The sequence below is a fragment of the Gymnoscopelus microlampas genome, assembly GCF_963454915.1.
Source record: "Gymnoscopelus microlampas genome assembly, chromosome: 2".
Lineage (NCBI taxonomy): Eukaryota > Metazoa > Chordata > Actinopteri > Myctophiformes > Myctophidae > Gymnoscopelus > Gymnoscopelus microlampas.
The window spans coordinates 51,160,641-51,173,158 of record NC_139939.1 but is presented as its reverse complement, the minus strand read 5'-3'; the positions used below and the strand labels follow the sequence as shown (position 1 = coordinate 51,173,158).

The 12,518-nt window shown below is 41.2% G+C and overlaps 1 protein-coding gene across 1 annotated transcript in view; it reads right to left on the bottom strand.

Moving 5' to 3' along the window:
* Positions 1 to 12,518, bottom strand: part of frmpd1a (FERM and PDZ domain containing 1a) — a 48,370-nt gene that overhangs the window by 13,838 nt on the left and 22,014 nt on the right. Inside the window, exons 5-7 of the mRNA XM_084078640.1 lie at positions 7,382 to 7,484; positions 7,120 to 7,165; positions 1,262 to 1,366 (exon numbers count right to left, since the gene is read on the bottom strand). Of these exons, the coding sequence (XP_083934766.1) occupies positions 1,262 to 1,366; positions 7,120 to 7,165; positions 7,382 to 7,484 (254 nt within the window). The remainder of the gene's footprint in view (positions 1 to 1,261; positions 1,367 to 7,119; positions 7,166 to 7,381; positions 7,485 to 12,518) is intronic.

Genomic DNA, 12,518 nt, shown 5'->3' with positions numbered 1-12,518 from the left:
GACCCCAATGAACGGCCCTACACACAAGGGTCAAGGATCAGAAGAGTCAGAGGGAAATTATGAGCACTGTAAAAAACCTTCAGCTTGAGGTTCGGCTGTAAATAACTAAAAGAGGGTGACAGAGATGAGATGACCAGGAGGAACTAATAAAACATGTGCCAGTGTGCGTTGGTGTAGCAGGTAAGCTTTATTTCCCATGGGAATCTTTCTCTTGGACGTACAAGCACTGCTGCTTCTGCACAGTGCATAAAATAGCAGATTTACCTTGAAACAATGACATTTCTGCTCTTCTGCCAAGTCCATGCTTGACAAAGCAAACTCAATAAAATGTTCACCACAACAGCAGGCCTGGTATACAAATAATTTAGTTTTGTGGAGTGCACAGTACTCATACCAAAGAAACAAATCTAACATTGTTTTTGGCATTTTAACCTCCCCCTGAGAGTGTCTGTTTGCTATGAACAAATACAGATCAAAAGAATCAAAGTTGTCTTTTGTTGTTACTACTGAATATAGTACGTAAATATGGGCTGGCCAAAAACGTCCTCCTCGCTTATCTCTGTTCTTCTGTCCATACTTTTATAGCTCTCCATACATGAATCACATTTCACTCTAAAGTTTCTTCTCCTCCTACAGAGCACAGGCTCTCCTCACTTCACCTCTCTCTCTCTCTCTCTCTCTCTCTCTCCTCATCTGTCAGTCTGTTATGCCTGCAGCCATTGTCATCTCCCTCTTACTTCTCCACTTTTCTCTGTCGGCTTCAGTGTTTTTGTCCTGTGAGCATCGACGATGCCTCTGAACATTTATATATCCATTGTTTCTCTTCTCTTCCTATGCTTCTCCACCTCCTTCTCCCTTCCCCTGTTTTAGAAATGGAGAACGGCAGTGTAGTGATGCGTCATGTACCCAGCCCCTAATGGTGTGTGTTTCCCTGTCCTCTCCCCAGTAGTTTATTTACTGTCCTGTAATCACAGACATTAGAAGGAGAGGGATTGGCTGGCGATCGATCCACCCTGTCTCCATCTGTGATTAGTAATGTACACCACAGGGCCGCTGTGGTTTTAACGTAACATCCTTGTGCAGGACGGGAACTATGGACTAAGTACATAGGATGACAAACTAAAACCAACATCTGCTGAATCACATTTCCATTTGTGTTACATTACAGATGACTACAACTGGAACAATCTATTGGAATGGAGTCATATTTAATTGTCACTACTCTCTTTAAGTGTACTGTACTCTCTTTCAGTGTACTCACCTGTGAGTGTCCGTTGACCTCCACTTCCTCAGCGAAGCGGACTTTGACAGGGTTGGACCTTAGCTTAGCCCTTTTCTCTGGGGTTATGAAAGAAGACTTTGGGCCCTGGGAGACATAATATACAAGGCAGTAGTTTAAAAAAGGGTGGCTTATCTTAATTTCATTATTTTATCTACTGTTTGCTGAATGCAACCATACATACTGTACATGGTCTTGTATGGTGGAAAGATTTTGCAATGGAGTGATAATAGGTCATTAGAAATAATGCATTAATGGAATAATAGCTTATATCAAAAGTGATATTGTGACATTCTGCGTTTCCCACTCAGGGTTTCCCAAACACAAATGATAAATATAAACATCCTGGAAGAGTCCATTATACACTCATCTTCCTCTTATACAAATACGTACAGCGGCTTACAGAGATCACGCTGCAATGCTGCAATCATTACTGTGCATCCAGACACAAAGTTTGTGAGAGCAAAAGGCAGAACATGAAATCAACAGAGAGGCCCGGCACACTAACACACTCTTTTACCAGCATGTGATTGTGTGAAAATGTCCACTTTAAATAATCATCAGATGACCACTACATTTCAATCACCGATGTTGGGTTGTTGATCTCAACAAGCATAAGGGAGACAACGTTTTTCTCAGAGACGCTAAGTGATGTCTTGGTGGGGTTGGATGAACTATGAATCAGGTGGTAATGGTGCACCTTTCAGCAATGGCGGAGATAAGAACCTCTCTACTGCAGCTTTAGCACCAATGCATCCTTCAACTTTATGGATATAGATTGAGGTGCATGACCAGGTGCAACAATGCTGCATCGCATGGCATGCAGTCACGCACATGCACACGCACTAGCACAGCACACACACACAGACACATAGAGTAAAGACACACACGCGCACGTAACGTAAAGACTGAAAGATAATGATGGATGATTTGTCTGACCAACTCCCTGGCGGTCACAGAGCGCTTCAAACTGCTGTCGCCATTAACAATGATGTAGAGCCGGGACCTTGGTGACAGGATGTTTGTTAAACAACGACGCCTGACCTCTGGCCTGGTTGACACATTGGATAAATGGATGTGTTGACAACAGCATTATTAAATCCCAAATGGGGAAACATCCATAGTATCGTTCGTGAGCATGGATTCAAGTACCACACAAATAAATTCACCGAAAAAAAACACTGGCAGGTATAGCCTGGATGTTTGCCTTTTCTTTTTGCCAATATTTTGTGTGTGATTTCTTTCAACAGGAATGTAGGAAACTGCAAGTAGAAGACATACTACAGACATACCAATATCATACTGAGCTCCGGCTGGAATCGAACCGAATGATTACAGCATGCGTTTGATGCCCTACTGAGGTTAGGGTAACGAGTGCTCATGCGACATGTTCCACTTGACAGCGCTGCTTTCACATCAGTCTCTACAGCCACATCAAGTAACATCTATGACATACAGTGGGTGACCATTGACTTTGTCGCTTTTCATAAGAGAATCACTTCACTCATTTGCCTCACCCGCTTTGCAGTAAATTTAAGTTCCAAATACTACCACAAGGTGCCGCTTTGGAGTCACTTTTTTTGTGACAGAGAGACAGACAGACAGACATACAGACAGACAGACAGACAGACAGACAGACAGACAGACAGATAGATGTCTTATATTAATAATAATAATAATAATAACTAGCAATAATTACGTGTGCTTAGAGCGTTTAAATTGGGTTTTCTGTTCAGCGTCGGGCAGTCAGGAACGCATCTCTGTCATTTTAGAAATGTTCAGACACACATTGGTTTCTGTCTGTCTGTCTGTCTGTCTGTCTGTCTGTCTCAAAAGTCCGTGGAGAGAGAGAGAGAGAGAGAGACAGACAGACAGACAGACGTCTTATATGTTTTTTTTTCTCGCATCAATTTCTGTATAGTATCATCGTACCTCTTTCCTCTGTAAACGAAATAGTCTAGTTAGTGTAGCGGTTAAAACTAATGTCGCGTAATTTTACGACCCGGGTTCGAATCCCACGCTATAAGCATGCTGATCTGCTATTTTTACTTTTACTTCTACTCCACTACATCTCAGAGGAAAATATTGTACTTTTACTCCACTACCATTATTTGAACGCTTTAGTTACTAGTTACTTTGCAGATATAAATCATTACATTATAAAACATACATTATTTGCCCTATTTCACATAGTCTATTTGAAAATGGCCGATCTACAAGCTCACAACGCATTGCGACGCATTGTGAGCTTGTAGATCAGCTATTTTCAAATATTTCAGTACTTTAAGTATATTTGCCAATACTTTTGTACTTTTACTTTGATTGAACTCAAGTAACATTTTGAGTTCATCCATGACCGTAACAGACGACCGTCATGTGATCCATGGCCAACAGCAAGGCGTTTGTTTTCATTCTTATAAAACCGCGTGGCTCATTTATATGCACGTGAAAGTAACTAAGCGGAAAGTAACTAAGTACATTTACTCCATGTCCACTTGTTGCTGACGGTGCGTGGTAGTGTAGGAGCAGCGCTGTAAAAGCCCCAAGCGTCATCGGTGCAGGAAAGATGCGTATTTGGTTGTACACACGGAGACGCAAGGGTGGCGTTTTCAGTCGGAATTCAAATCATGATGCAACACTTTGTGAGCTTTTATGGGACACTGTTGTACAACAAAGTAGAATTCATTTGTGAAGAAAGAAAAACCCATTAACAGTTGAAAATAGCCTACACCCTACACCATTTCTGCCCATCCCTCTAACTTCATGTAGGCGCATTAAAAATATCAAAATTGGCCGCTCTGAATTTGTATCTGAACAAATACTTTGATAGAAGAGATAGGCCTACAGAGGTACTGTAGGGGGGAGGGGGAACCTGATAGCAGAGTTCCTCACTTGGCTTATTTGGAATAGGCTGCATACATTAACATAACCGGTTTGGCAAGAGACTGGGCCAGTGTTGTAGGCTAGTGCTAATTTTGGAAGTGGGGGAGCGCGGTTCTTGAGCGGATTGGAGTTTTTTTTGTTACTTTATTTCGGTTTTAGGGTTAAGCTCTGATCCACCCGTCCCCCCTCCCACGAAAGCCCCCCGACCCCCCGCACGCAACCACTCCGCCGCGCTGCGCCAGGCCGCGCTGCGCTAAAACGCACTGTCTGTGCCTGTGGTGGCCAACTGAAAGCTATAATAACATAGTAGTATGACAAGGGTGCCATTATATTCAATGATATTCAATTGTTTTGTGGAAAACACATGGCTCATCATGCTTAATTAAAGAGAGACTCACTTGCCTTTTCTAAGTGCTTTTCATTGTTTGGACAGAAGAAATTGTAAACATTTAGCCAATATTCGATCATCATTAAATAACAGACAGTGAACTGGTAAACTGGTGACAGCATGTCATGGATAGCACATTAATTCTTAAACAATATTGAGGAGGAAATAATTATAAACGAGGAAATAAAATAAAACAAACCAAAAAGACGCCAATAACCCCTGTCTTATAAAAACTGCCAAAGTGGCTCGGGGTTATCTGACATGACAGGCTGTGCCACTTTGGTTTTTGTGCTTTCTGCCGTGCGATGTGCTCGCAGCCAAGTCTTGACATAAGGCTCTGGATTCCAGGACCTGAGCGGAGGTCCATGCTGTCTAATAAACATCAGAGCCGACACACGTTCTGTATGCAGTCGCGAACGGAGTGATGTTATTATGAGGTTCAATGTTCATCAAACTAAAGAGAGAGAGAGAGAGAGAGAGAGAGAGAGAGAGAGAGCAGTGTCCCATAAAGTAGTAGTGGAAATAGCCGATCTACAAGCTCACAAAGTGTTGCACCATGATGCTTTGCGAGCTTGTAGATCTGCTATGTTTTAAAATAAAAGTCTGTCTGTTGGTTTTATGAATATTAATCCATTATACATACATTATATATATATAACGCACTGGCCAATACAAACTAATAGACGAGAATGAATAATTTGTATGCTCATCGCGTGGGATTCGAACACGGGTCGAAAAATCACCGGACATTAGTTTTAACCGCTACACTAGCTGGGCTGTTTCATTTATAGAGGAAAATGTTGGAATATTACTACACAACAATTGATGCGAGAAAAAAAAAACATATAAGACGTCTGTCTGTCTGTCTCTCTCTCTCTCTCCACAGACTTTTGAGACAGACAGACAGAAACCAATGTGTGTCTGAACATTTCTAAAATGACAGAGATGCGTTCCTGACTGCCCGACGCTGAACAGAAAACCCAATCTATTGGCAAGAGAAAAAAATACGTTTATTTTCCCGTCTCGTTTTATCAATTAAGACGTTAAAATTAAACTAATGTTAAGCGCAGCATCATGCTATCTAACTTTATTTGCTTAATATTTTGCTTAATATAAATGTCACATCTTGTACTGTAAGCAACATACAGGATCTTTCTCTGTCTTTCTAGGAAAAACAGTGCCTAAAAACCCCAAAACAAACAATTTTGCTATTCAAATGAGCTATTGGCATGATAAAACATACGTTTACATTTTCCAAAGCAAGTGTCAAAACATAATACAAAAGTGTAAAGTAATGTATGTACAGTTTGGAGAGGATATACAGTAACTAGTAACAAATATATTCTTGCTGTCTGCTGTGGGCTGTAGGCAGTAGACCGCTGCTGCCCCTAGTGGCACAGAGTGGAAATCATACATGCCCTGCATGAAACGCATGAGAAGAATGAAAAAAAACGACAAAGTCAATGGTCACCCACTGTACATGGGCAACTGGCGTCCCGGGGGCCACATGCGGCCCTCACCTTCACTTAATGCGGCCTGCAGGTTAATATCGGAATACTAATATATATATATTATTGATTTCAGCTGTTACAATTCCAAACACGCAAACATGACCCGCTTTAATTACTTCAGTCTATATTAGTAGCTTAATGACTAGTATTACAATTCTATTGTCTTTTTTATGTCCAATGTATTTGTATTTAAGTTCAAAATGTTTACATAAGTATAACTAAATGCATTTGAAATTAAATAAAAATGTTACTTTTCAGGATTCCAATTCTAAAATAGCAAAAATAGCAGATCTACAAGCTCAAAACACGTCGCAGTGCGACGCGTTTTGAGCTTGTAGATCGGCTATTTTTGCTTCTTTTGTGTGACATAAAATGGAAATATAGTGGCCCTCTCCATCATCAAAGTTGCCCACCGCTGCTCTACAGCCACATCAAGTAACATCTACGACATCACTGATCCACTGTCATCACCTCCTTATTTTGAGCAGGACAGTCATCACTGAATTCAATACTGAATGGGCAGCCAAATAAAAGTATGCGTGCATGCACGCATGTACATGTGTCTTTGTGAGTCTGTGCCTGTTAGAAGTGGATAGATAGAGAGGGAGAACACAGTGCAGTCTGATGTGATTTTCGTATACTGTACGTGCGTGAAGTTAGTAAAGTCCTTTAATATTACTAGACCATACCCGTCGGCGCAGCGCATCCGTGGGGGGATCTGCGCACATGATCTAGCAACCCGGGAGGCAGTTCGTCCCATAGCTGGGCAGGCCCGTAACCATGGCGACAGTGTTTGACAGAAAAACGCTAATAAGAAGCTGAGATTTGATGAAATTGAAAAACGGGCTTCACAGTTGCGTTCAGATGGTAATGGTCAATGGCTGTGTGCAAAATCAGAGCAATTGGTCCAGCCACTGAGGAGAACCGGGTGTCTTCACTCACGTACTCACCACCACTACAGAGGTTACTAGAATTATAGTATGATAACATCCCTTTGAAAGTGCACAAATGCGTGCGTATGTACATTATTGGTAAGTGTACTTGTCAAGCCAACTTACCACCAGTATTCTGAGGACTGTCACTGTAACGGTGTCCTGACACTCCCTGGACACAAGAAGAGAGAGGATCACATTAATGGAGTCATAATGAGTGTTATGCAGGTTTTATGTCCTTGTATGTGAGAGTATATGCAATATGTGTGTGTTTGTTTTGTACAGTACCTGTATATATTTTTGTCACTGTATGAGAGTCTGTTTGCATATGTACGTATGTGTGTGTGTGGGGGGTTGTATGCATGAGAGTGCGTGGTCACTATCTTACCTGATTATTTCGGCAGCTTGCTCTGGGGTCAGGTCATCGACAGCTACATTATTGATCTTCACTAGCCGGTCTCCAGGGACCAGCCTACCATCTGCAGGACCACCTGGACACATACAAAACAAAACTAACCTTCAAACATGAACCGCCAGGGCAGCTAATGCTGAAGGTTGGTCCAGGGGTTCACAAACCTTTCCATGCCAAGGACCCGCAAATAGCAATAGCTGCTGGCTGTGGTCCCTCTATTGCAAAATGGCAACAAAACAAAAAGTAAAAAAAAAGCAGTCTCCCCACTTTGAAAACCAATGGGGTAGACCTTTGATTTGGTTTATTTGGCTAAATTGTAATATATTCATTAACAAAGAAATATAAGTCATCATTTTCAGGGATACAACGACAAAGTTCTGGACTTATTTCCATCGCTGCACTTCTGGTGTAACCACTGCCATAGGATTGATACATAAACATGATTTATCTCCATTTCTAACTCTATCTCTCAGTGCCAACACAGCAAACAACTCAACAATTACGCCAGGAAAAGGTTCTGCACAAGTGACCACTTTTGTGGATTAGCACCCCTCCTCAGCCAAACCATTACTTGTAGCAGCAACATTAAGGCAGTGATCTATCTCTGATGCTTTGCTCCAAAATATAATTGAACCTCGTAATATACTGTATTATATCATTTTATATATATATATATATATATATATATATATATATATATATATATATATATATATATATATATATATATATATATGATGAAGTATATTGTAATATTCATAGTTAATGAATTTAAAATATTTACTTATTACATCCATTAAGATATTGTATTACCAGTAATTACTTAACTGAAAGAGTGAAACAGAGAAAGAGAGAGAGAGAGAGACACAGACAGACAGACAGACAGACAGACAGACAGACAGACAGACAGACAGACAGACAGACAGACAGACAGACAGTGAAACAGAGAAAAGGAGGATGAAGCAGATGAGAGAGCGAAATGGAGAATTGAGCCAAGTCTTACTGGGCAGGTGACGTATGTGTGTTTGTGTGCATGTCCAAAAACGATGGTGACAGTCCTGACCTGAGCCAAATCAACAGAGAGAGCCAAAGGGGGCCTTGGATGTAAGCAAGAAATGGATTCTCATACTGTACCTCCACAATTAAACTACAACAGTATCTGAACACTGTGTACAACAACTGGAAGCGCATCAATTGATCAGATCAAACAGAATGCTGAATGGTTGTATACTTAAATATTTTACTGCAAAATTAGTTCATTTGATTGATGTTTGAAAAACCGAAAATAATGAAGATGCAAGTTTCTTTATAAGGGACAGTGTCTGCCTTATCACCTATTCTCTGGAAATAATGACCAGACTGTCACCACATCTGGGCTAGTTATTCACAATATTGCATACAATAAAACAGAATGAATCAATACCTTTGTGCATAATTGACTGCAAAGCGACTTTGAGTACTCAGAAAAGCGCTATATAAATTGTACGTATTATTATTATTATTATTATTATTAGGAAAATAGAAATCCAAAAGGTATACATATATAACGTAAGTCCGTCATTATTAAAGTAACAAGTAACACTTCACCCTGTGATGTTACCAGCTCCAACTAGTGCCGCGAGCACTTCAAACAAACAAATACAACGACACCCAGTTGGTGTAAATGTGTGAAGTAAAGGACCTAAACCATAGAATAAGCTAAAAACTATACACATTTAATACAAACAGGTTAAAAAAACATTTATTCTCATACGTCACTGGTTGCCATGTACCATACATAGCTCACCTCATCCATAGTGGTACACTCAACACAACCCATTTCTCATTCTCATTGTGACCATACAACATAAGCATGTAACCTCTGACTACAGGCAATGACTCCTCAAGATTTGTTGTCGAACCGGCTTTCAGTTCCTCCAAGTTCAACTAAAATTGATTTTATTTTATTTTGAAAATAACTGCTCATCGTATCACAGCCCGTCAGGAGCACTGGCACAAGGTTTCCCCCAGCTTTTTTTCAGTTTTTGTATTGATTGGCACAAAATCTCTCTGCCTGTACAGTATGGCCTTTGTGCATTAGGGCGGCGGCTGAGCCTTGCTGGAACTTGCATAATATAAGAGCAACACAATGGCATAGGTGTCATCACACTTGAAGACTCTTGTGTGTCTCTTGGCTAGGTGGATGGAATGTAGCACACTCCTGTTGTCCACCTCTTCTTGATCACTCATCAAATCGGCTAAGCTCTCCACGCTGTCCTTTTCCAAGGTTTTGGTTTCTTCCAAATTCTACGTGGACCTGAGCAGGTTATGTAATTGTAAACAAAAGCTGAAAATGTAGCCTTGTTGTAGCTATGCTTGTCAAGTATTCCTGTAATGCACTATCGTGTGCCCTGAGATCACTTGGAGATCAATCTCCATTTACTTCACATCTGTTGCTCTCTTGCTGCTTGATGGAGTTTGGGTGTTCATATTGATCAAACACAAAGGAAACAGAATTGATTTTTTTCCTCTCCCAATAGCAGTGAGAAGATTCTTAAAGCCTTCTGCAAGGTGAAAACCTGATTCATTCAGACTGAAGTAATGCCATACCATCTATGAGGTACTGTATCTATGCAGATGGTCCTGTTACATATGTTTGTATATTTTTGTGGTTGTCCTTGAGTTTACTGAAAATGTGTTACAAATGAAATTCACTTGACTTGACCACAGCACTTTGGATGTGATCATTCACAGCAACCACTCACTGACTGGAGAATTACCTTTGTGGTTCTGAGCTAAGACCTTCTGCACTATAGATGCCCATTAGAGACAGTCCTGCCATTCCCGTAATTTCCATTGACACTCTTACAAGCTCAGCAACATTTATTGCGTCCAATAATAGAGAAGTAATGGTTGGATTGGGGCATGCATACTGTACTTTAAGTGCATGGAAATTCCGAAGCAGGTATTTTCTTTTACCATTATCCCACCTTCATAACAAACTATTCCACTCTCCCTAATCTAAAATGTGCTCAAACATGCAGTGCCCTATCTTACACCTGGTGAGAAAACATGTAGGCCTAAAGGCAAGCGCACATACTGTAACATAACGTAAAGTGTCATTGCTAGCTTCGCCCCCAGCACCCAGATTGTGTAAGTAGCAAATGCATTTGCGCACATATGCGTTCCCATGGGCTTGTTGGTTTGAATGAGGTGTGGTCAGGCACATTGTTGGTGCATTTCTATCTTAGGGGGAATGAGAGAAGTCCAAAAGCAAGTGCTCCTTTGACCAGCTAAAACCTGGTCTAAACTCCAGCACAGTCCTGGTGCAGCAGCTTTATTTCCCTGCTTTTTACATGGAATGGGACGAGAGATGACAATCTCATTGCATTGGTTTAATTCATGATATGCCTAAAAGACACCATGAGACTAAACAGAACCCCTTTGCACCTCACACCTTACTTTGCAGCCAGATTATGCACCTATGCAAAATTGGAGTTGGACACACCCCCAAGGCACTATCGCCATGTGCTTGACAGTGCGCCACCGTACGTCATAGACACTGTAAATAGGGTCCTGTCGTCCTGAATCTTTGAGCAAAACAATCTTGAAGCAGGTTGGCCACCATAATGCGTTCATTGGGTGCAATACGTTAGTCCGACAGCGCATTCCTCCGACAGCGCAGTGCTCCGACATTAAACAGTAAACCCGAACCAAACCCGCACCCTAACCCTAACCGCACGCGGATGCCACGTAGTCGGAGAAAAGGTCTGTCGGATTAACGCATGCCTCCCCTTTCATTGACATATGTTGACCAGTACAGGGTGCTGTGCCAGGGCAGGCAGCAGCCCATTTTTCCTGTCTACCAATATACTGTCACCTTCTTAAAATAATGGCCTATGTTTTGTTTTTTTTTAAACAGAAAAAACTGAACCAAAACAAACTATAAGTTTATTTCTTAATCATTTCACCCAAAATGTTTATAACAATATACTGTATGACTATTGATATACAAATAACACTGTCTGTCAGTTATGCAACGTAAGAAGATTAAATGCCTTAGGCCAATTTGTGTTTTGAAGGCAATTGTAAACCTGACTTAGGCCAAAATAGTTGTGGAGTAACTGACTTACTCCAGACAAAAAACTGTCCCAAGTCACATAATGTCACTCTTGACATATAGGCCATTATACTACTGGCGTGGGAACAGCATGATCTTTTCAATTAGGATATAGGCGATTTTACCAGAGGTGGCCAGTGTCATGAAGAGCTGATTTAGGCAAAAATATCATAATATTATTTTAAGAAGGTGACGATACATTTCTGGCTTATTTCCTGGAGTCAACAGAGAAAGCCTGCGTTCCATGCTGTCTCCTGTTCTCACTGCAGTTAGAATGTTACACACAGTCTTTATGAGTTTTAGACTGTGCTCATGTGCAGTAATGTACTGTACAAGCATGCTGTGGCATGGGTAGAACACGTCCCATACTGAATTGTGAATTACCACCATTCTACCATGTTGGTAAGGTGTTACTAGGGTTACAGCCGGTTAAATTCTGAACCACCAATCCTAAAACCATGGTTCTCTTTCAGTCTCTAGTACTAGACATATTTTCTTATAACGCAGGTGACGGCCAGCAGAGGTCTGGCATCTCAGCACTATGGAGACTCGTCCCACGCAGGGAGTTTTAGGGACGACAGGGAGATTGGCTTAGCAGAGCTCTATAGTGACCTACAGTAGGTAAACTGGAGGGTTGAGATGCTCGGAACAATTCATTTATCCACAGTTGCTACGGTGGAGCCGATGATGTAAGGGCAGGTTTAACTGAATCAGGGATAAATCCATCCAACACTGTAGTGCGAGCCCGCTTAAAGGGATAGTTCACCCCCAAAATGACTTTTTTTCCTATCCATTAGTCACCCCATCGAGACTTGAATTAATGGATATTTTTTGTTTTTGTCGCATTCCTAAGCTAATAATTTGATGACCGGCAGCGGTTCCGGTAGGAGACACAAAAGGTCTCCTACCAGAACCGCTGCCTACCGGTCCCGTGGTCATCAAATTATTGGCTTAGGAATGCGACAAAAACAAAAAAATATCCATGAATTCAAGTCTCCATGGGGTGACTGATCG